The sequence below is a fragment of the Sebastes fasciatus genome, chromosome 4, assembly GCF_043250625.1.
Source record: "Sebastes fasciatus isolate fSebFas1 chromosome 4, fSebFas1.pri, whole genome shotgun sequence".
Taxonomy (NCBI): domain Eukaryota; kingdom Metazoa; phylum Chordata; class Actinopteri; order Perciformes; family Sebastidae; genus Sebastes; species Sebastes fasciatus.
Genome location: NC_133798.1, coordinates 37,054,744 through 37,080,087, shown reverse-complemented (window position 1 = coordinate 37,080,087; position 25,344 = coordinate 37,054,744). Strand labels below are relative to the sequence as shown.

At 40.6% G+C, this 25,344-nt stretch overlaps 1 protein-coding gene across 2 annotated transcripts; it reads left to right on the top strand.

The window, feature by feature from the left end:
* Positions 1-1,521: 1,521 nt before the first annotated feature.
* LOC141766819 (sodium- and chloride-dependent GABA transporter 2-like) lies at positions 1,522-24,656 on the top strand. 2 transcript variants are annotated; one of them, XM_074633990.1, is made up of 15 exons: positions 1,522-1,618; positions 11,221-11,421; positions 12,578-12,712; positions 14,515-14,655; positions 15,981-16,062; positions 18,157-18,289; positions 18,720-18,854; positions 19,895-19,998; positions 20,108-20,232; positions 20,523-20,635; positions 20,914-21,051; positions 21,280-21,382; positions 21,756-21,856; positions 22,147-22,317; positions 23,493-24,656. In XM_074633990.1, the coding sequence occupies exons 2-15, from the start codon at positions 11,226-11,228 to the stop codon at positions 23,655-23,657; spliced, it is 1,842 nt and encodes a 613-aa protein (XP_074490091.1). In that variant the 5' UTR covers positions 1,522-1,618; positions 11,221-11,225; the 3' UTR covers positions 23,658-24,656. The 2 variants fall into 2 exon arrangements, with proteins under 2 accessions (XP_074490091.1, XP_074490090.1); XM_074633989.1 differs by lacking the exon at positions 1,522-1,618 and adding an exon at positions 6,125-6,445.
* Positions 24,657-25,344: the final 688 nt, after the last annotated feature.

Sequence of the window (25,344 nt, the reverse complement as noted above, 5' to 3'; positions counted from 1 at the left end):
ATGGTCTTAAAAAATTTGTAATTTTGCATTTAAAGCAACACATTACTAAGTTGCAACATGTATGACAAATCTGTGTGATCAGATCTGGAGTGATCATCCAGATTACCCATTTCATAACGAATACTAATGTTTCGATTTACTTTTTTCAGCGTCTTTATTTCATCAATAAAAGTTACACTGGTCCATTTTCACAGTGAACACTAAAGGAGTATTGTAACAGTCATAACAAGTCATACTTTTTTGTAAAACTGTCTGGCATCATCATTTTTAGTGGCCTTTATTAGTTTATCTGTCTTTGTTTTCATTTGATCTTTTATCTAAAGGTTTTGTTTCCTGTGTTTTCCCTGTCTCATTTATGTTTAGTCTGTGTCCTGTTTTATTTTGTTGGTTCACTCCTCATGTCTTTGTCTTTTTACTGCCTTTTTTTTTTTTTTTTTACCACACCTGTGTTTCATTAGTTAATTATTTCCTTGTGCATTTAGCCTGTTGGTTCTCCCTGTTTCAGTTGTCGGACATGGTCATGCTCATTTTCAGGTTCATACTTGTATTTTGGGCTTCTACTAGAACATGTTTACATGCTGAATATACAACACGCTCTCATCCCAACGTGTCACCATACTCGGTTTAGACGACAAAATCACTAAGTTAGGTTAACGGGAAAAAATGACTTGGTTGGGCTTAAAACTACGACGTTTGTAAAGTGAAAATGCAGCCGACCGTTGTGAACATGGGACACAAACGAACAGCTGATTGTAACGTGAAAGTGAAAGTTATCGCACAGGACACGAACGGTGGTCTACTGGATGAAAGCCTTGTGTTTGTTACTCCATTTAACCCTCACTCATGAACAAGATACTTGAACTCCCTCGTTTGGGGCAGTGACTGACAATCCGCAGGGTGCAATCCACCATTTTCCAGCACAGAACCATGGCCTCGGACTAAGACGTGCTGACTCTCATCCCAACCACTTCACACTTTGCTGCAAACCACCCCAGTGCGTGCTGAAGATCACGGTCTGATGCAGCCAACAGAACCACATCATCTGCAAAGAGCAGAGACGCATTCTGAGGTCCCCAAACTTAACACTCTCCTCCCCCCGGCTTTGCCTTTAGATCCTGTCCATAAAGATCACAAACGAAACGCTGACAAGGGAAAGTCCTGGCGGAGGCCAACGCCCACTGGAAACGTGTTTGACTTTGTGCCGAGTATGACACAGCTCTCACTTTGGTTATACAAGGCCCGGATTGGCCCGAAGCAACGACCCTAGTACTCCATATTCCCGCAGTAACCCCCACAAGACTCCCCGGGGGACACGGTCATAAGTCTTCTCCAAATCCACAAACTCCCATGACCACTCCAACAGCCCCGAAAGGTTAAAGTGCTGCTCCACTGTTCCACGGCCAGGACGGAATCCACATTGATCCTCCTGGATCTGAGGTTTGGCAATCATTGTCTTTATATTGCCCCCACACTGCCCTAGGTCGGCGCGTAACAATATGCTGATTAAGTCTGTTTGTTCTTTTCCCCGTTTCAGTTGTCAGTTCGTTGTCTCTCCTTGTGTGAAGACGTCCTGCCTGTTTCCCAGCATTTTAGTGTTCCTGGTACTGGACTGCATCTCGTAAGTTTATTTTTTTTTATCATTAAATCTTTTAACACCACCTGCTGCCATCAGTGTTGCCAGAATTGGGCTGGTTTCCGCCCAGTTGGGCTACTTTTGATTAAGTCAAGCTGGGACGAATAGCGTTGGGCTTGAAAATATTGTGAAAACAATATTACCAAATACTCGTCACTGTCACTTTGTAGTCAAAAACACAGATACAAAATTCACTAAATTCACTCATAATGTTGACTCATTTAATTTGAAAAATATTTGATTTGATTGTTAGGGATGACGGAGGACCTACTGACATTGATGACATCATCATTGACATTGATATGTGAATTTGTGTATTTGGTTGTCTAACTGCACTCTTTGTGGGTTGTGATAGCCTATTTATGTAACATTTTATCTTTGGTGATTTGATGCAGATATGAAGCTTTGTATGCTTATGATGTGTTTTCTATTGTGCATGTAATAGTTTTAAACCTAACCTTTATTAGCTTTGTCATATACATACAGGTACATACATGAAATATGACCTCTGCATTTAACCCATCCTTAGTAGCAGTGGGCTGCTGTAAAGCTACTTTTTAAGTTAATGGTTTTACAGTTTTACATGAGTTTCTGGCTCATGGTTATGATTTGGGCTGTTTTTTATTGAAATGGAAGATTTTTTTAAGCTGTGATTGTGATTGTGATAAGTATATGAGAAAAGCTATGAATATTGTGGTTTATGCCGGATGCCAATGCTGGATGGATTCAGCACACAGTCCAATAATAAGACAGTCAATTAAATGCAAGGACCAAGCCAAATATAATATGTATGAATGCATGAAAAATATATACTGCCCCCGAGAGAAGAAATGTACTGGGCTGACTGTTGGGCATAATATTTTAATTTCCTTGCTGCAGTTTCTGAATAATTCCATGCAATGAGTAAATATTTGCATTGTGGCACTAGGGTTGGGTGATTGATGTTAAGCCAAACACCAGACCAGACTGGACTGGTATATTGAATTTCACCACTAGGTGTCACGCTTGACTCAGCAGCCGCTCCACCAAAACTCAGAGGAGCAGCATGTCACTAAACCGAGAATATCTGGTCCACCTTAAAGGTCAACCCACCTTAAGTGAGCCTGGGCCGGTCCCTGACTTCGGGGTCTAACCCCCTTCATACCAGGGGGGTGGGTTTTATTTATTCTATTAAAGATCTACAGTATAACACTTTATAACATCAGACTGATCTACTGTAGGTTTGACAATTAAGATGATCCTAAAAAATTAGGAATCTGACAATGACAAAAAGAAATTCTCTCACTGACATGTTGGGTTTTCTTGGACAAACTGCCGTAAAAGATGGCATAAAGTATATGATACTTATGTATGGAAAGAGGTATGAGAAAAAAATCAAAATAAATATATCAATTTGGTTGTTTGAAATAATTATTCACCATTTTCATGTCTTCATTTCACACATGCCAACACTGGATATTGATTTCAATCATTTGAAGTGTTTGTCAGCCTTGTAATAGTCCGTCAGTAACATTTTTGGATGATTACACATGTCAGAATATAATTTCATTGAAAAAAGTAAAGCAATTTCAGCTGAACCTTCCATTTGGTTATTCTTGTGCATAATGAAAACCGTAACGTGAAATCTCTCATCGTATTCACCTTTAAAAACACAACATGGAGGAGACAGAACAGACGAAAACTGCCCGTCAGACCTTGGTTAACTCTGTGCTCTCTCAGCCTTGTTTGGTCAGAGAGGGTACAGGAGTTTGACCACACTGTGTAATCGTTGTGTACACACCTCTTACCTACTTTATCCGTCATGACCAGTTTTCACCTTGGCTGTCTGTCAAAGACAAAAGTTTTCCACTACAAAATGAAAACAATCAGCAGCCTTTTACAAATGTTGGTATTTTGTTATTAGTGGCTTAATTGTCTGTAAAGATCTGTTTAAAGCATCCATCTTTTATGTCTCTGATGAGCAGTGATGTAAGAAACTTACTTGACAAGTCCCCCTCTTGAAAAAGGTTTGAGTAAATATTTGTATGTGCAGAATCGCTCATTTGATTTCACAGAAATCTAAAAGTGGAGGAAAGAGCAGAGTCGCAGTCCAATTAAAATATCTGATTCAGTTTTCTACTACTGACCTCAAGTAAGCCAATTTAATTTATGCAATCTGATCTAATATTAATCATTAACAAGCCCTGTGAGCAATGTGTGCACTGCTGATGACAAAATGTGTAACTTCTCATGCTAGTAGACCTTAAAGCAAACGGTTTCACACATTTAATTAACCATCACATTTGAGTTTGATTTGAAGGGACAGGACAGACCCTTCAGAGAGCAGTGACCTGTGGCCACGCAGTCAGAGAACAGCAGGAAGCTGCAGACAGAATGAAGAAATACAGTTCATTAATGAGCCCCCTTTTGTTGTTTTGTCTTTGTCTTGTGCCCCATGGACATTTGCAACCATGATAATTGTTCTGGATGAAGAAAGGAATTGTTGCAGAAGTTTTGTTGTAACTGCCAGGACCACTGAATAACAATAGCTGAAACTGAATAAGCTGTCTCTCAAAAAAAGTCTAGCTATTTCTTTAAGATAACGACAACATACGTAAATTTGAAGTGAAATATGATTTCATAAATGTGATAAATGAAGCTGTAGCACTTGTGAGGTTACGAATGTATCCACCAAGCTGAACATTTGATTGTTCGGGACGAGGATGATTCTTTTTGATAAGCAACCATGAGGTCATGTGATCAAATGGATTTAGACTTATTGGTGGTTGATGTGTTGCAACATCCAACACAATCTCAAGGCAGTTTGTGAAATAGTTACGAAATTTAATCTATTTGATTCGTGTACACAAATTTCCCTTTTTTTTTTCATGACGCTCAGCTCAACTTTCAACAACACATGACACACGAGTGAATTTCCATTCCAGTCTTTTCAAAATAAAACTACTTTGTTAGGTTGAGGAATAGATTTACTTGTTTAGACTTAGGCAACAAACTATTTAGTTAGGTTAAGGAAAAGATCGTGGTTTGGGTTAAAATAACACCAGAAGTGGTGTAACTTAAAGGCAGGGTTGATGATGTTATTCAGTATTCACTATTCGTTATATTGGTTGAAATGGTCTTTACACCCCGACAGCGATCCATTACTGATGAGCTCTGAAAAAGGACCGGAAAAAAGCCGTCATCTGTAGCTGCTGTAATCCTGTAAAAACGTCTACCAATCACCGTCGCGGCACGCTTGGAAAGAACCAATCAGATGCCTCCCTGCCTCCCTGCTCGTACTCTACCCTTGGCGTGCACCAGCCTCGGAAGGAGCCCCGAGGGGAGAGGTTGGGTTTAGACGGAGCTCCTGAGGCGATGCTATTTTCAAATTCTGCTAGCTTTCCAACATCGTCGACCCTATCTTTAAGTACAGAAGTTACGTGACAAAAACTACTTAGTTAGCTTTACAAAAAGATCATGGTTTGGGTTAAAATAACTTTGGATGTGCAGTAACTTAAGTACGGAAGTTAAGTGCCAAATAAATCAACTTTGACTTATTGTTTCACACGGGACACGAACACCGGTCTCATGTGGGAAAGTCTCAATTACATGGATTACATACGAAATGATTTTGTGCTGACCATCACGAAAAAAAAATTGAAATTCATGTCTATGTACACAAATCAATACATCACTACATACAATACATCAATTCTGTGACTATTTCACAAACTGCTGTACGACTGGGCTGCAACATCATGTATGCAACATCATATAACATGAGTATAGCAAACCATGAGAACATGGGGCTCAAGTGAAAGGTTTGAAGACTTTGCTGACTTATGTTTTATAGTTATTTTTGAACTGATTAAACAGATTGGTTGTTCATATATTAAACTTCTAAACTAAAGTCAGGCATACGGCTTCATTTTTATAGAAAGCTAATGCGTCTGTGTCTTGAATTATAATTTGACTTGCGGTGGGGGGTTTACAAAAAAAGACCTCACCCAGAAAGATTTGAGACAGGAAAAGGAAAAGAAGAAGCACATTACTCCCCCCCGCCCGTCCGTCCCCACCTCCATAAAGACCCTCTGGATTGTGACCTTCTAACAAATGCCTTGAACCGGGCCACTCTGGACCCCTGCGGTGGGAAAATGTTCTGAATGGGCAACGAGGTCCGTGGGGGGAATAAAGACTCTTTTCCGGGGGGCTGAATTAAGGATGTGTTTGGAGCCGGAGCAAGAGTGATGTTTTAATTACACTCAGTCAGAAAAAGAACCACTGAAATATTGGGAGGCTCTCGTGCACAAATTATTTTAAATTCACAGGATTTGTGGATGATCTGTATCTTTAAATCTTTTTTTCAAGACCAACCTCAGAAATACGAGATTGTTGCACATGCATGCGTGCGTGCTAGTTTGATGTGTAATCCGAGGGGCCGCAAGTAAATACAAGTGTGACCAGCCTCTCCCCCCCAACACTCCCTGGTTGCTCTCTGGACAGAAAGGCCATGGGAGAATGTGTGTGTCAAAAGGTTACGCAATCAGCCCACCACACTGAGACAGCACAGACCTCTAGTGTGCTGTGGGGAGTGAGTGTGTGTGTGTGTTTGTGTGTGGGGTGTCTGAATGGATTTGGATAAAGGAGGGGGGGGTGGTCTTCAGAGTGGGGCAACTCAGAGGGAAAATCTCGCTGCGGGCTTCACTTAAGTTTTCAGTTTCTCAGATCTCCGCCCCTCCACGAATGTTATATAGTGAAACCTAAAACGCCAGCAGGCCCCTATTTGGTGGCCCACTTTCTTCTTGAGGCTGTCATAGTGCATCATTATGAAAGGTGAGTGCTTTTGATTGTTGATCGTGTTGTTTTTTTTCCCAGTCAGAGATGGATAATAAGTGAAATTATTGCAATTTGTGAAATTTAATGGAAATATTCTGAGACATCTTACATTTCTATTTCATTATTTATTGTCTGTAAAGCTCAGTGAAGGCTGTTGTTGACTAGCTAATGAAAGCCCTACAGTATTAAAACCATTCTGGCTTTTACATCTTTTAAGTTGTTAGTTTTAGTTGGGCAACATTTTCATGCAGCACAGTTCATTCCACGCTGAGATCATGCTGCATAATCAGAAAGGAGATCAAAATAATGGGACTAAATGTGCTGTTGATTTAAGACGAGAGTTGCTTGTATGGAATGTAATTCATCATCAGTCATAAATAACTTCATGAGCAACCTCATTTTGCATTGTTTTTATCTCAGAGATAAATTATCTATGAGGGAAAATGGCTTCTGTTGAGCTTTGTCATGTGAAACGTGGATATTGTTTTGCAAAAGATCTGTTTATACGTCACCATTTGAGACATGTGACACTTCACAACATTATTGATAGGAAATGAAAGCAGATTATTGAACAAAGGTACATAAATCAAACTAATAAGTCATCATTTTTTTGTTTGTTTTGCACCATCCACATTTATCATTTCTAACTTCCATGTAGACATATTATTATTATGAATTAATTAATTAGTATTCAACATCACATTCTGCAACTTTAAATCTTTATGGTGTACAGGTAGACATGTGAGAGCATTGAACTCTACCTACCTTATGTAACTAATCCAGTTATGCATTAGTCGTCAGTTATTCAACTGTAGGAGCGTCAGGCTGAGGGTCTATGTTATTGAGTTGCATTATGGGAAATGTAGGATCCAGTGTTTTTGTAGCTTGACCCAAACTAGAAATCAGGATATCTCTGCTGCTTTGATCTTGACCATTCTTACCTGTAGTATCTCTTTAATTTAGACTCTAGAACAATGTCCCAAATGTCCCGTATTTACATTAGAGTTTAACCCTCTGAGACCCACAATAGACACGTTTTTGTCTTTTTTAGGGGGGTACAGGGGGTCTTTGGGTGAAGATAGCAGGTCAACAGTAGATGTCACATAGAAGTGATGTACATCATCTGAAAGCTGGGAACCTGAAGATTAATTTCAGATGCAGCTCAGCACTAAGAACATTATGATAGAAGTATATGATGTCCATCCTCATGCTCTATTATGTCTCATAAGTTGTTGCAGCAATTTTTGCATTGATATAATTTGTTACACTGATTTGGTGCTAAATTGAAAAAAATTTTACCACTCGAGAATTGTTAAAAATAATTAATAATCCCTCCAAAATACCACATTAAGACACCAAGACCTTGAGGAACACCATAGAAAAAAACTAGGTATCAAAAACGTTTGACTTTTGGAAATTTCTGCAAGAATCGCATTTTTCGGCAATTGGATGGCGAGCACTTCTGTTCTGGAAACTGCTCAGAAACCCACTTATTGTCAATCTAGCTAGGAAAGCCATCCATCCTCTGAATGCTCTAGGTCTCCAGTTTGTGGCTGGAAAGTTTCCTAAGGCTATGATTATCCTAGAGGTCACCACAGGTCATTTTATACAGTGAGGGCAAGTTTTAAAAAACGGTCTTACTACATATGAAATGGCTACTATGGGGACTAACATCATCACACATGAATACAGTTGGACTCATTGGATCCACAAGAGTCCCAGCTTTACAGTGAGACCCAATTTATGTCATTCCAAGACTGTTTAGGGACCCCAGTATGCAGAAATATTCAAATACACCATTTTAGAATAGGAGAAAATAACACTTATACTACATTCAAGAAACTGCATGTGATTATCATAAAGTGGGCATGTCTGTAAAGGGGAGACTCTTGGGTACCCATAGAACCCATTTTCATTTACATATCTGGAGGTCAGAGGTCAAGGGACCCCTTCGAAAATGGTCATGCCAGTTTTTCCTTGCCAAGATTTACTTTCTTAAAACTGTGCGTCCAGCGATGTTATAGAGGTTTGATGCTAAATCGGTAGAGTACTGTTTTAAGGACAAAACAGAGCACACAATGGCCCGTAAGTAAGCCACACATTCTTTCAATCATTCAATAGGTCAGTCTGTCAATCACTCGCTAAGTCAGTCAGCTTTTCAGAGAGGGGTGAAGTTGGCGCTGTTTCCTGGGATAAAGCTCCACTGTGCCTCGATGAGGTCATTCTCAATCTTGGCATGTATTTTCTCACAGTGTGCCTCTTTGACGTTCTGTAAACACGTATGTATAAAATCTATTTCAGTCAGACTATGCTGCTATAAATAATGCTAATGTTTAATCTCACCTATTAAAAAGGACTGTGTTCAAAGTGAGGTATTTGGCTCGTGTGTTGAGCTTCCCAGCGTCCACAAAGAAACTGTGAAAAAGTGAGGTAAACTGTGATCTGGCTGCGAGGCCAGTCGGGATTCTCGTTTGCCAGCACGGAGCGGTGGGGCTCCTTTGGCTTTTGTTGCACCGAGCCTTCATTCCCACCAAGTACCTTCTGAAAACAAGGGGCTCTATTTTTACCTCAGGCCACAATTTGGCACTGGGGTTGGAGATTTTGGCTCATAAAACAGGGGTCCAACCTCCAACCCCATGCACACTGCAGCACACATAGAGTCACAGTTGTGCTCCACATCTGCCCTTTGCCAGTAAGAGCACATTCCTAAAGGAGGCTCCACACAAAGCTTCTGGATAAATGTGATGTCCATCCACTGTGTTGTTTTCAGAACTCAGTGAGACCAGGTCACACAACATGTAAGGTGTTGAAAGGTAAAGGAAGGGAAGCAGGTTTGGTGTATGTGCTTGACAGAGAGGGAAAAGGGTAACAAAAGGATTGGTGAGAGGCCTGTTAATAATGCAGCCTGACAGGAGTGAACACAGTCAGTGAGTTGTCTGTTTCCTCCACAGAGAGGAACTCTTTCAGCAGCACCGGCCTCTAAACAGTCCCTGGCCGAGAGCCTGACTAACTTGGCTGACGTGGTCACGCAACATCAAGCAATTACTGACCTCATCCAACACAGGAAGAGTAGTGACATACATTATAGCTCATGTAAACACATGCACATTGCATACACTATGGGAATTCTCCTTGGGAACTAGCCAAGGTCTTGAATCTCCTTCTTCTTCTTCTTCCTTCTTCCTTAAGTACACTCAATCTTCAAATATCTCTCCATTACAATAAGTCCAATTAAAGCAAACTGTAAAGTCCCTTAAAGCTGAAGTAGGCGAGATTGGAACGAATATGATTAAAAAAAGTTATGTTTTTAAAACGTCACTATATCGTGACAGTAGTACATGAAACAGGTGACCTGAAATAAATCATGTTCCTCTGTGTCCTCCGGTGTCCTGCGGTTACCTCCGGTGCTCCTTACGGCATCTGCAAGATTTCACAGACCGGAGGAAAACAAGCAGTAAGAGCTGATCTGAGGTCTGCTGTCCAGCTGCCGTCTATGAGAGCCGGCTGTCAATCATTCGCGAACTCCGACCAAATGGTCAAACCAGGCAGCACTGATCAAATATGAATCAATATTCTGTTACGTTAATGCCTATTTCTCTCCTCAGATGTTGTCAGAATCATCTTGTAGTGCACGGTTTAGCTGAAAAATTAGAAAGTTTGTGACGCCGCTGCCATTGTGAAATCTGGTGAAGGAACGCCAAGTTCCGGTCACATGACCGGAGCACAGCCAATAGGAACGCTCTCTCTAAAATGACCTGTGATTGGTCAAAGTCTCCCGTCACGGGCTAGATTTTCTAAATCCTGAAAACAGAGTCATGAGGAGGAGCAGAAGTCTAGTTTTCTCTCAGAACACTTGAATTACAATATGCTGAAAGGCTATTATGGAGTTTTTGCCTAATGATGCCAAATATATATACTGACTACTGCAGGTTTAAGGACTGAAATTTGAAGTTGGTTCTGTTTTGCACTGGGAGCCAATAAGGAGATTTAAAGGAACAGTGTGTAACATTTAGGGGAACTTATTGGCAGAAGTGGAATATAATATTAATAAGTATGTTTTCTTTAGTGTATAATCACCTGAAAATACGAGATGTTAATGAGCCGTTTATATCTACGTACAGAGCAGGTCCTCTTCGGGGAGCCAGCCGCCATTTTTTCTACAGTAGCCCAGAGCGGACAAACCAAAAGCCATTCATGTTTTCAACTTTTTGTGTCGGCCACCATAGCTCTCCAACGCGCTCGGCACACAGGAGAAGTTTCAATCGGTTGCAATCTGTTACCTCACTGCTAGATGCCACCAAATCCTACACACTTATATGCACCTTTAGGTACTGGAGGAATATGTTTGGTTCTGAGAGTCGGCATGAAGACATGGCTGCAAAAATGGATTAATGGATGCAATTTTAGTCCTACTAAGCAAATTGAGCTCAAATCATTTTGGATGCTAAAGTCTCTAAAAACATAAACTGCATCTTCTTGTTGGTGTAATTTTGCGATATAGCTCTCCAGATGACATGATCACCAGTGATGTCATATGTTTCTTTGCCATTCTGATAAAAAAAGAGACTTTTCAAAATGTACTGTTTCAAAACTGAGCTGTAGAGCATGTACTATGGTATTGTCTCTTTAAATCTTGGTCGAAGGAATTACCATTGGAAAACAAAGCAATCAGATATGCCTCTCAGGATATATGAAATATTGTCTTTTACCCTGTTTCTTCTTTGTAATTTGTGTTTTTTTGTTCTTCCACTCTTACCCCTTTGGTCACTCAGGGGAGATGGAGAGCACGACCAAAGTGGAGCCCTCCAACGGGCACAGCAGGCCCCTGGACATTGTGCCCAGTACAGAGGAGAAGATGACAGAAAGGGGTCAGTGGGGCAACAAGATCGAGTTTGTTCTGTCAGTGGCCGGAGAAATCATTGGCCTGGGGAATGTCTGGCGTTTCCCCTACCTTTGCTATAAGAATGGAGGAGGTGAGTGCTGGAATTACTTATCTCTGCTCTGTTCAACACAAAAGCTTTTACATTTATTCTTAAATTATTCCACCACAGAAACACAAGGCTTCTAGAAATTCTATCTTTGCATTTACATGTATTTGCAATTGCGTGGCAGCAAAATGAAGCTTCTGAGAGGACATGATTCTGAATTAGTTTAGGAGGAGATAATACACGGGTTAATATGTAATCTATTCCGAGGAGATCCGTGGATCAATGAGGGTCATGGTTCACTGAAAATAGGAAAAGAGACAAACACATTCTGCTTATCAGTTGGAAAGCTCATCAAAGAATAAAACTGACATCAATAAAATCTTGGATCTTTATTGTCGCACTGGAAGTAAAATCATTTTATTCTTTTGGCTACTAGACGGATGATTTAGGATTAAAATCTGTTTCACACTAAGCACGGATTTTCATCCAAAAAATTTGCACGGAAATGTATAAATGTATAGACTATGGGTCTCGCGAGATGGTTGAGGTTATAGGCATTGACCTCGAATGTTTAAGGTTAGGATAGGTCGTCGGGCAGCAAGTCTCGCAAGAACTTTTTGCAAGTTTTCTCAATTTGCAGGTTACCTTCTTGACACCACCAAATATATGTTTGACCAATGACATAGTTGCTTCCAACTGATGTCATAAAAAATATCACTGTCATTCTGCATAATATTAAGCCGTGTGCTTCTGTTTGTTGCACGGAGAGTGTGTATTGTTGGAACAATGGTTGTTTGTTTTCGGGGTAAAGGACTGCGGGAACTGTGCTTTTTTCAATCCAATGGGACATTTTTCGGACTATTGGTGTTTCAGAATAACAATGGCCGTCCCCTTCTCAACTTAAAACTTAAACTTTATTAGATTCTCCATATACATACAGGTACACTGTATGATATTTGACCCCTGCATTTAACCCATCCTAAGCATTTTTAGGAGCAGTGGGCTGCTGTTTTTTGTATTGCACTTGTGAGAAACAGCCTTTATTCTACCAACATAATATTTGCATAACTTTGTATCTTGACCTTTGATTATACCACTAGAATGCTTTAAATTCAAACAGTTGCACCAGCCTCTACTACTCTACATTACTTGGGAGCATATTGATGTGTGAACTGTTCCTTTAATCTGTGTGCTTTTACAGGGGCCTTCTTCATCCCATATCTCATCTTCCTGTTTGCTTGTGGGATCCCCGTCTTCTTCCTGGAGACGTCTCTGGGTCAATTCACCAGTGAGGGAGGCATCACCTGCTGGAGGAAAATCTGCCCGTTGTTTGAAGGTAATCTACCTATTATCTTAAGAAATATAATGTAATGGATGTTTAATGATGTTAAAAACACTTTACAGCACCAAGAGTGGATCAAACACTTCAGCTTAGTTTAGTTCTAGTGCCATGCACTCCCAATATCTGTTTATTTTTACACTTTTATGACATAATACCTGTGCTTTATAAAAAACAATATGTTTGGGAACCATCCATCTTCTTGGTATTTTGAATGTAAATATGTAATGATGTAATGATCACAGTATGCATGAGTTGTTTGTTCATCACATGGGATGCATACAAAGATTTATGAAGACGAACCAGTGACAACATCTAAATACTGTCGGATGAAAGAGGAATTTCAGACGTGTGTACACGGTGCCTGTATCATTTTCACTGTCCATTGCGTGCATTTGTACGGTATATGTGTGACTTGGTGTGTGTCTGTGTGCATCTACGTGTGTCAAACAACCAGTATGAACGCCATACAGATGTGAGATGGTGATGAATGTAGTTTTAATGGCTGGCAAGCAACCAACACTCGCTAATGTTCCATTTTTCTGCCTTCAAATAAGTCCCTCATCAGCCGTAATCACAACCCACACAGGATGACAGCTGGTGGAGAGTCGAGTCAGGCATGCAATCATGTGTTGGAACAAGAGTTTAACCAAAAAATTGTGCCTGTCGCAATTTACCCTGCATCGAATTTACTATAGCCTACTCTGATGCCGTTCATTTGAAAAGGCAGCAGCGGTGAGCTCAGGATGGGTTTAATCAAGCTGCAAATATGTGCTTTTCTTTCCCAAGGCTAAATTATGCCTCTGTCTATAGTGTATGAAACCGTCAGGGAGCTCTTGTCACTGATTCAAAGTAATTCTGTGCTTACAGCGAGTCCAGGTGTGTTTGTTTAATGGCGTCCAAGCTGCTTACGAGGTTTCCTCAATACAAGATGTATAGCTATGTGAAGTACAGTGAAGTAAAATGTACCTCTGTGGAAATCACAAATCAATCCAGTCGCCAGAAAATTTTTTGTCATTGTACGTTTCTGCTAACCACATGGTACGTTTAATGTTGACGTTTTGGAGCCAAAAAATATGTTTCATAAATACGTTTCATATCAGCCTCGTATCACGCTTTCAGAGACACGCACAATATGAAGTTGAAACGATTGGTTAGGTTTAGGCAACAAAACTATTTGGTTAAGGTAAGAAAAAACATCATGGTTTATGTTAAAATAATAACATACCAACATAACATAACAATGGAACTACCATAAATAAACAACAACTGCCTTAGCAGACTTTCTTATGTAATATTACGTAACAATGGTAACATCGTTACATAAGCGCAAAGTCAACCTTTTATTTTTGGTTTCACATGGGACACTAACAGCGGTCTCCTGGGTTGTAGTCCTGTGTTTGTTAGACCCATTCACCACCCCTCTCAACCACGCTTTGTGCACTTTCCCGCTTGTCATGCCATATTTATACCACGTAACTTTCATACCACGTAATTTTCAATAACTATACTACGTCACTTGCTCTGACCAAATACAAAAACGTCCACGTTCATCGTATCCCTGGTTTGCAGAAACGTATAATGCCAACATTTTTTCCTTGCAAATGGGCCGCAAAAATATAGCCTCATGTCACATTTACACATCATAGATATACATATACTTATTATCATGGCTTTGCCAAAGCCATCATGCAGAGTATGTCTTTGGTCACAACTCACCCCTTTCCCCTTTTTTCCCCCCAAAAAAAAGTTTGAATAATGGCAGCATTTTACTGTTCGGTCATGTTTTTCTGTTCCAGGAGTGGGTTATGCCACCCAGGTGATTGCTGCTCTGCTTAACATCTACTACATCGTCGTGTTGGCCTGGGCCCTCTTCTATCTGTCCAACTCCTTCACCTGGGATCTTCCCTGGGCCTCCTGCAACAACACCTGGAACACAGGTGAGCCACAGGACCCTATAAGCCAAAAGCAAAAGATGTGCTTCTGCTAGACATGTGTGTAATCATTAATCAGGTGGGGCCAGGTCTTCATGTTGGCTAACCCAATACAACGCCAAAGCGTGTAATAGACTCGCCTGTCCACCAGAGGATAGTGTGTCAGTGTCACGTTTTGCCTCGCCGAGGTGTGAATATTGTATGAAGGTGCGGTACTCGCTTAGGTTTGGGCAACAAAACCACTTGGCTAGGTTTAGGAAAAACATCATGGTTGCCCTTAAAATAAGTACGTAATCTAAGCACAAGTACGGAAAACACTTCACGAACGGCACTAAAAAACACGTCACAAATGTAACTTACAAAACAAAACACAGGTCTCGAACATCGGTCTCTTGGTTGAATCCTCTCCTCTCACCCGCCATAAGCAGTCTTTCTCACTTTTTATTCTCTGTCATTAGCTCTGAGTGTAGCATATTTACACAGATGCATTTACAATGCAGTCAGTACAGACTACAGCGCACACTTTTGGTGTGACATCCATACACCTTTTCGTGCGACCGGGCTGTCTTGGCATGCTTATGTCTGAATAAACATTTTTAGTCACACATGGATGGCAACGGCGGTCTGTCGGTCCAACACATTGGGCCAGACTAAAATATCTCAACAACTATTTGATGGAATAGTTGGATAGATATTGCCATGAGGTTTTAAACAGACATTCACGGTCCATAGAGGATGAATCCTGTTGACTTTGGTCATTATTGTCTTTTCCTTTTGCGCGTTCATGAAGTTGACGTTATGGATTCTTAGTGAAATATCTCAACAACTATTGGATGGATTGCTGTGACATTTATTTCCCCCTCAGGATGAATTGCAATAACTTTGGTGATTGCCAGACTTTTCCTCTATATTGCAATCATATTTTAATTTGTCCAATATTTTGATTTATGACCAAATACCTTAAAAAACGACATTCCCATCAACTTCAGCTGTAATTTGTGTAATGCTAATTAGCATATGTCGGCATGTTAACAACCCAAACTAAGATGGTAAACATTATACGTGCTAAACATCAGCATGTTAGCATTGAACCGCTAGCATGGCTATGGACTTTTAGTGTTGTTTATTTTAAAACAATTAAAAATATATATTTTTCTGGTGTTTTCCTCTTCAATGTATAGTTTAATTTTATCTTAAGGGGGTGCACCGTTTCACTCCTCCGCCTCAGTGGTGGCATTGTTTCACTTGCCTGTGTGTTACTTGGAAACCTCAGAGAAAGCTTGGATTTCTTCACAGGATTGAATGTCTTTCTGTCCTTTCTTTCATTCAAGATTCCTGTATGGCATTTCAGAGGGGGAATAGCTCCATCAATCACCATGAGAACACAACCTCTCCTGTCATTGAGTTCTGGGAGTAAGTGCCTTTTTGTTTGGCCGTGTCCTCAAATGGCCTCATTGGTGCCAACAAGTTCACCAAATATTCATCTTCTATTCCATCCTGTTAGAAAAAAAGAAAAAAAAAGAGAAAATTTTGATTTCTTCACATTCCATCCTTTTCTGAAATAGGCTAGAGGGATGTATTATTATATTTTCTTAGGTCTCCTACATGTGAAATATTTACAACAAAAGTGGATAAATGGACAGATATTTTGACACATCCCTTAAATAAAAGAAGTGCAAAATAAAGCCAGGCCAAACGGGAGATTGTACACCTAAACTCATGTAATTTCATAATGTCAGCTCTGATTGATCCCAAATTTGGTGTGATAGAGGACAGGAGGTTTATCTACATGTGTGAGGAAGATGATGTGAATATATTGATGCATTGAGGAAATGCAGTACTCCAAACACATGAGTAAAATCAGTGGAAATATCAAATATGAAGGTCTATGATGAATGCATTCATTTACTTTTAGGCAGCTTTGGCTGGGATTGTCTCAGTATCACCAATCAGGGTTTGCTTGGATGCTATGGCTGTGCCGAATCCAGCAATATATGATGTGTAACTGTCGCAGGTATGGTCAGTGGTCTACATTAAGAAATGTACGACTTGTTCCAAGCATGAAATGAGTGTAAATGGCATGTCTGCAGTCCATCGAGAGACTTAAAAATACACTTCAATCAGGGAGAAATTATTAACACACCACTTATTGAAAGTTTTGTATCAATTTTAATTTAAGGAGTAAATAAATGTTGTTGATACTAAAGTAATAATTTGCACTTAAACTCTTAAGTATGAATATATAACAAGTGCCTTTGGAAGACGGCTGTGACGCCACATTGCTGTCTGATAGAGTGCGGTGTAGACCTGCTCTGTATGAAAAGTGTCTCGAGATAACTTCTGTTATGATTTGACGCAGTATAAATACATTGAATTGAGTTGATACAGTGCTCTCAGACCATGTTGCTTGAAAGCATCTTCAATTAGGGGGAGTTGAGCCGATGATGCATCGGTTGTGGATGCCAAACTGCCTCATCAGCTCATCAAGGCTGCTGCACGGACTCCCGTTCTCTTTTGTCAGATCAGAGATCTGTGTCTGCGTCCGGATGGGACGTGAGGAGGGGTGGGTTCAGAGGGAGGCTGGGGTCATGTGCTTTGTGTGCGATGACAGTGTTAATGAGGGCTTGGAATTTGGAGTAGATGATGCAACTATGCTTGCATAGAATGCAAGCAAAACAAGTACACTGATTTCATCGTACTCGATAAGATGAGAATGTGACTGTGCAAGGTGTATGGTACAGCTGCACTATGCAGCTGTACCATACACCTTGCACAGTCACATTTCCGTCTTATCATCAAGTGCAATGAAATCAATGTACAGTATCTCTGTTCTCTGATCTGTAAAAAAGCTGCCATCACTGCTCTCAACAAACTGCAGCAATAACACTCAATGGACTCAATGTTCTTGTGACTTTATTGTGTTCTTTGTGGCTCTCTTTCGTGATTAATGTTCTTTAATTGTTCTTATGTGTGGAAACACATTCCCTCGAAAGGAAGATAATACATTATCCATCTATCTACTGTCTACATGCACTCAAGGGACATGGCTCAAGGGAAAGATTTGACCCATTCTGTACTATTTTACACAAACTGGCTTTATTTTGCACTTTTATTTATGGGGTGTGTCACAATATCTGTCAATTTAACCACTCTACCTCCGATATGGGTATCTCAAACTAAAGCACTTTTGGGGGTCTTCCCTCTTGCCTAAAAATGTGTGATTGTTTATGATTGTTTGACTAGATACAACTTTTACTACATGGTTCCGAAAGTTTTGCAGTTTTGCTATACAAGGCCTTTTGAATTGCTTCTAGACCCTTTACTTTTTTGCTATACCAGAACAGTCGTGAACATAAATACACTGATATGATTTAATTTTAAGACTAGATAAGATTATTGCTAATGTTTGTTTTATTTGTGTGTGTGTGTGTGTGTGTGTGTGTGTGTGTGTGTGTGTGTGTGTGTGTGTGTGTGTGTGTGTGTGTGTGTGTGTTTGTGTGTCCTCAGGCGAAGAGTGCTGAGAATTTCCTCAGGTATTGATCACATTGGCTCTCTGAATGGGGACCTTGTTATCTGTCTGGCCGTTGCGTGGGTCGTCTGCTACTTCTGCATCTGGAAGGGAGTCAAGTCTACTGGCAAGGTGAAACCTCTCCTCCATTCATGACAGACAATGATTCACTAATAAGAGAGTATTAGTAAATAGTAGGTTATTCTGCAGCATTCCTTATTTGAAACTGCTTTTTACACTTTTTTTTTGCTGTAATTTTCATTGATATACGTTTGCTGTGTGGTTTGGTCTTTCCTCAAACGTGCAGGAAGTGTTGCATTGTTTACAGTAGCAGGAGGAATACACATTGCACACATTGGGCAGCTAGCGCAATTAGTGAAAATCTAGAACAGCAAACACATATATGTGTGTAGAACCTTTTAAAACTTTGTCACCGATTTAACACATTACAGTATTTCACATCTTCGCCTAAACACACTATTAGAGAAGGAAGGATTTCTCATTGTTATAAGTCTTGTAGACAAACATGACTGATTAACGAGTGCTGCTATTTCCCCTGCAGGTGGTTTACTTCACAGCCACCTTCCCTTATCTAATGCTGGTGGTCCTGCTGATCAGAGGGGTCACCTTGCCAGGAGCCTCCATAGGAATCCACTTCTACCTCTACCCCGACCTGGGACGGCTCTCTGACCCACAGGTATACAAATGCACTTGTTTTCATGCATACATTTATGTTGAACATTCACAGAAACACAAAATTGTACACATACAGATAAATCTGTCATGTCTACCAGCTTTTCAAAAGGATAGTTTGGGTGTTTTGAAGTAGTGTTGTAAGGTTCTTATCCATAGTCAGTGTATTACCTAGCGTAGATGGTCGTCGGCACGCCCCCAGTTTGGAGAAATGGACAGGAGTTCTAACACGAGAGCAAAGCAATGTACTGCTTTGGATGGAGCCGGCAGCAAAACGTATTTTGGCCACCTAAAAGAAAAATCAGGTGTACGCTATATTGTGTACAGCAGTACATAGCTGTGCTTCCATGCGGTGACAAGTTCCATCCATCCATCCATCCATCCATTTTGTTCCGCTTATCCAGAGTATTTTAGACGTCCCTCTCCCCATCAGCATTTTCCAGCTCTTCCTGGTGCACTCCAACGAGTTCCCAGGCCAGACAAGATATATAACCTCTCCAGCATGTCCTGGGTCTGTCCCGGTGTTTCTTACCAGTTGGATGTGTCCGGAAAAGCGAGGCGTCCAGGAGGCCTCCTGATCAGATGCCCGAACCACCTCAGCTGGCCCCTTTCGACACAGGCTCTACTCCGAGTCCATAGGGCCGTGGCTCCCATGTAGATTTTTTGGCCCAATGTGCCAGGGCCTAGCCACCAGACGCTCGCCAGTGAGCTCCCCTCCCAGGTCGGGCTCCAGAAGGGGGCCCCGGTTCCCCTTTTCTGGGCGAGGTGCAACTACACCTTTCTAGCCGATTCATATAGGGTCTGTGGATCACTCTTGGTCTGGCACCTCCCCACTTCTCCTACCAGGAGCTATGGCCCCCAACAACCCAGCTCCCAGGGTCACTGGGGCACACAAACCCCTCCACCACGCTAAGATGGGGATTCATTGGAGGGAAAGTTGACTAACAAAAAACTAAAATAATTTTTTTCTTTATTCCTGTGTTCGAATTATTATTTTAAATGTATTTTCTCTGTTTTATTATCTTGTTCCTATTCTGTCCTCAGGTATGGATGGATGCTGGAACTCAAATCTTCTTCTCCTATGCCATCTGCCTGGGTTGCCTTACTGCCCTGGGAAGCTACAACAAATACAACAACAACTGCTACAGGTAAGGACTGACATGATGATGCACTTCTAGTCCAGACAATGTTGGGTACCTTCTCAGCCTATTGAAACAGGTCCTAATCGTTACGTGTCCCTCTCTGTGTTTTTTCCAGGGATTGCCTGTCCCTCTGCTTCCTGAACAGTGGTACCAGTTTTATTGCAGGTTTTGCCATCTTCTCCATCCTGGGCTTTATGTCCTACGAGCAGAATGTGCCCATCTCAGAAGTGGCTGAATCTGGTTGGTTTTTCTTTTACTGTTTATAAAAACATTGTTGGGTACCGGTATATTATCCTGAGGGGGACTACTCGAGACATGTTCTCCTATTTCTACCGATTTACTTAAACTATATGAGTCAGAAAAGCTGTATGCAAAGCTCCCACTGTAATTGATGAATTTCCTTCAGTCTTTCAATGGCCTCTGTGGTTTTAATGATATTGATGATGACATTCGTAGAATTCATTTGAGTGAGAATGACCAATAATGATAATTTTAATGAGAAATTAACATTTAAATTCTGTCTAACTCAGGTCCGGGTTTGGCCTTCATTGCCTATCCTCGTGCCGTGTCCATGATGCCTTTCTCCCCTCTGTGGGCCTGCTGTTTCTTCATAATGATTGCCTTTCTGGGACTGGACAGTCAAGTGAGACCAACATATGCACCACATACACACACACACACACACACACACACACACACACACACACACACAGAGAGATAACAGAGAAAGAAAAAAATCAGTTTCAAACATAGTTCTTAGAAAGCACCTTGGATTATTTATCAAGCGGATGAGCAGAGATCGGCTTAAATTTTGGTTGCTTTGTATACATCAGCAGCATACATGCACTCACATGCACAAACATACATTACATACACTCATCTATACAAATATCTCATACTTCTTGTTTCTTTCTTGATCAGTTTGTGTGTGTGGAGAGCCTGGTGACAGCCATGGTGGACATGTATCCCTCCACCTTCAGGCGTAAAAACCGCAGGGAGCTCTTCATCCTGGGTGTGGCTGTGGTGTCCTTCCTACTGGGGCTTATCATGCTGACAGAGGTTAGTCTCAGAGGTCTCACTTCATCATGTTTTTACAGAATAGAGTACAAAGTAATCATGTCCAATGGAGGGCAAAAATATTTCAGAATTGCCGTTCAGAAAACTTTTAGGAATTTAAGGTGTGTGACATTTCGGGGGATCTATTATCAGAAATGGAATATAAAATCTATAACTATGTTTTCGGATTTAGGTTCTCATTTGCTCCTAAACTCATGTCTGTCTCCACAGGGCGGCATGTACGTCTTCCAGCTCTTTGACTACTACGCAGCCAGTGGGATGTGCCTGCTCTTCGTGGCTGTTTTTGAGACAGTTTGCATTGCTTGGATTTATGGTGAGTGTGTTTTGGGAATACATAATAATAAGTATTTAAAAGACAAAGGCTTTATTCTCACTATTCATCCCAGGCCACCTTCTACATTCAGCCAATCACTAAGAATTAACACATTCGAGCCAAAAAAAGAATGTTTTATTTCAGTCAGTTGGTTTATTTAGTAAATAAAGTCAATAATGAGAACATTCATTAATATCACAATAAAGAAGCCTTCTGTATTAAAGCAGATCTTATGGTTGCTAAGCAGTCCTTTCTGTCAATCATGAATATTATTAATGTGTTTCTTTTTACATTTCTGCTGTTCAAACAGAGATGATTGTTTGATATTGATGTCAGTCTCCTCTGCGTTTCCCTCATCTCTCCGTGATTACAGGTGCCGACCGTTTCTATGACAACATAGAGGACATGATTGGCTATCGGCCCAGCCCTGTCATGAAATACTGCTGGCTTTACTTCACCCCTGCAACGTGCCTTGTGGGTTTCACATTAATTTTCGATATGCATGCTGTCACACTACTCTCCTGAAACAAGAGCAGTCTCTGCTGGCCAACAGTGAAAATACTATTTCAATTAGCAAACTATCAAGAATTGTCAAAGAAAGCCTTTTATATATATCTTAAAAAATAAGACTGGGATTGAAGTTAAGGTTAAGGATTATTTTCAGCTATTTACTTAAAGTATTTACCAGTATTTCAGTATCAGGTTTGTTACATAGTCAACAAGCATCCATACAGAACCATGACATACTGTATATCTCTCCACAGGGAACCTTTGCTTTCTCCTTGATCAAGTACTCACCTCTGAAGTACAACAATGAATACGTATACCCATGGTGGGGTGATGGGATAGGCTGGATCCTGGCCCTGTCTTCCATGCTGTGCATCCCTGTCTGGGTAGCGGTGAAACTGTACAACACCCCTGGAACGCTGAGAGAGGTACGTTTCACCTAAAAAAAAACTCTACTTTTTAGGTGCAAATGAATAACTGGCTCTTCCTTTGTCACTTCAGAGGAGTTACAGATACTTAAAATAAATAAATTCTGTTAAAGGGACTATTTGTAACTTTCAGAAATGCTTGTTAACAGCGACACATGTGGCCGTTAAGTCCACGAAAGTCAGCGTCGAGCTCGCGCTTGCTCGCTCTACATAGACATGAACGAGCATCGCTCAACCCAGTGAGGCGACACACGTCAGCTAAAACCACAATATCACTCTATATTTCAGCTGCTTGACAGTAATGTTAGCTGACCAGATGAAGGTCTCTCCATGAATCAATGCTGATCCTAGTGTTGGGTTTTCCTGCCTAAGCCTCCCGACCGCGGCCGGAGAGAGACACCGACACCCGGTCGGAGACGGTAACGTTTCTCTTCCTGCTTCAGCCCAGCTGCAGGAAGAGAAACGTTACCGTCTCCGACCGGGTGCCGGTGATATCGTTTCTCTCTGCGGAGCCCCGTCACTTCACAAGACACGGGAAACCTCTGTTGGTCTGGAGGAGCTGCAGCATTTATTTCTGCACAAACATCCACTAGATATTCTCAGAGCTAAACTAACTCTTCTGCAGCGTGGAGTAAGCGCGCGTTCACGTCTAGAGGTGGAGCGAGACTGCGAGAACGCGTGCATTGTGTAGTGAAGGCAAGCAGGCAGAGGAACAGTGACTTCAGCCACATGCGAGCGCGCATGTGTCCCGACTCGGTACATTTATATGCTTAAAAAGTTACAAACAGTCCCTTTAAAGCTGCTCTCATCAATATTTTTGCATTAGCAATGGATCACATGATTATGCATATGTCTTTAGAGCAAGTTGCACTGCACCAAAGGTTTAAAAAAATTCCATCAATCAATTAAGTATGAACTTACAAATTGTTACAGTTATATTTTGTTTTTTATATATATTTTTTAAAATGTGGCAGTTATGTTAAATTATTTTAAAAAATCAAAGTTTTTTTTCTCTTTTTCTGCTGCCATTTATTGCATTACTGATCTTGAATAATCTCTCAGATAATGTTAATGATTACAGTCTTGATTAGATGATTGATGTCAGTTCCTATATATTAAATATTTGTTTTGAAGATGAATAGTCATTTTCTCAAACACTACTTTTTCGTTCCCAGCGCCTGGTTCTCTTGACCACTCCTTCCACTGAGTTACCGAAGACAAAGCAGGAACAGGAGAGGCTGATGGCCATCTTCGCAGCAGACGGAGACAGCGTCCATCAGAAATCACCTCCCACGAAGGACGGCTACTTCCCCGTCGATGAAAAGGAGTCGCATTGCTAGAGACTTGACGGTTGGAATCAGAGGCTTGTCGGGGTCAAAAGGTCACTCCTCAGCTTTGACACTTCTGTCTGGTCTATTCCAACTCTCTACCGCAATACCTCACCAGCGCAGACTTTAAGAGTCACCTGACCTGTAACTGCTGGTCTGCTGCTTTCTCTTTTGTACACTGCCTTCAGCATCAGCATTCCTACTGAAAGAGTTACAGTTGGTTACCATCTCATTTGCCAGTGGCAGAGTCACATGTATACACTTGAAAATGTGTCCATTGTTGTTGTAACACAGTGGCTAAGAATTTACATTTGATCGTGTCTGCTTTCTGAGGAAGCATTTTTTTTTCTGTTATGGACATCTCTAATGTTCAGTTAGTTTGACATGACTTTCCAGTTACTTTATTGATTCTACCAGCTATCTGCTGCAGACGGAGCACAAGAGGTGTCACATGAATAAAAGTGTGTTTAAATGCACTTCTGTTCTTCGATCCAACGACGCTGACAGCTCTGTTTTTACTCTATAGTAGAGAGTTATGATCTCAGGATGTAAAATTGTCTAATAACCAATGCATGAGGATGCAAGAATTGGATTTTAAATGTATATTTTAGCTGAACTGACCAGAACTCAACTAATTTAAGCTTTGCTGTTTTTGTTGTTGTTTCAGATTAATTTTATAATCTTCATTTATGTAATATGTTTTTATTTCTTTTGCTGAACATTGCAGAGTTACATGAATACTTTATGTGACGTGATTTGTTTTTTTCAATCTTCTGATTATTGACATCATTTTTAATTTAGTGTGTTTTGTCTTATCTCTAATGCATTGAATTGTATGGAATTAAAATGTAAAGTGCCTATTGTGCCATTTAGATAATAATATGAAGAGGGCAGGCTGGTTGAAGGAATCTCTATTGTCATCTCTGTCATTGGCACATGATCATTGATTGCTGATGGGGAATCATTTTACATATATAACTTTTATATGAATAAAAAATACTTTCATTTGAACATTTCTGTATGCATGTTTATATTTTGTGGGACATTAAACAGTTCATTATTCAATATGCATGAATAATATTAAATTAATTTACGGGTCAATTTTGGTGGTCTTCAAAAATGTGATACGTCACATTACTAAGTTGCAACATGTACAATAAAGTAAAATACAATATATACTTTTTTAATCTTTTGGGCAGTTGCAGTGTAATTGATTGACACTTAAAGGAACAGTGTGTTGCATTTTGGGGGAATATGTTAGCAGAAATTGAATATAATATTCAGAACTATGTTTTCATTAGTGTATAATCACCTGGAACTAAGAATTGTTGTGTTTTCATTAGCTTAGAATGAGCCCTTCATATCTACATACATCTATTCACGGAGTCCACCATGTTGCACCACCATGTTTCTACTGCAGCCCAGAACAGACAAACTAAACACTGGCTCTAGAGAGAGCCTTTCACGTTTTTACGTTACCTGAAGGCCACCGTAGTTCTCCGACACGCTTGTAAAACTGCGGTAACGTGAGCTGCAGAGTGAAAGAAACGTGCTACCGCCAGCCGCCGTCTGACTTCCTAAAGTAGTGTTATTATGGTAAGTATGGCTCTGAGCGACGCGAACGGCGTTACCACCAACATTCGGTAGATCACAGTCTTGGAAAGGGAGGAGTGAGCGGAGGGGTACTCAGTTGGTTGCA

Bases quoted from the DNA above. Each gene is read 5' to 3' on its own strand.
- LOC141766819 (XM_074633989.1), top strand. The intron at 11,422-12,577 runs GTGAGTGCTGGA...GTGCTTTTACAG, and splicing joins TTGCTATAAGAATGGAGGAG to GGGCCTTCTTCATCCCATAT. The intron at 12,713-14,514 runs GTAATCTACCTA...TTTCTGTTCCAG, and splicing joins AATCTGCCCGTTGTTTGAAG to GAGTGGGTTATGCCACCCAG.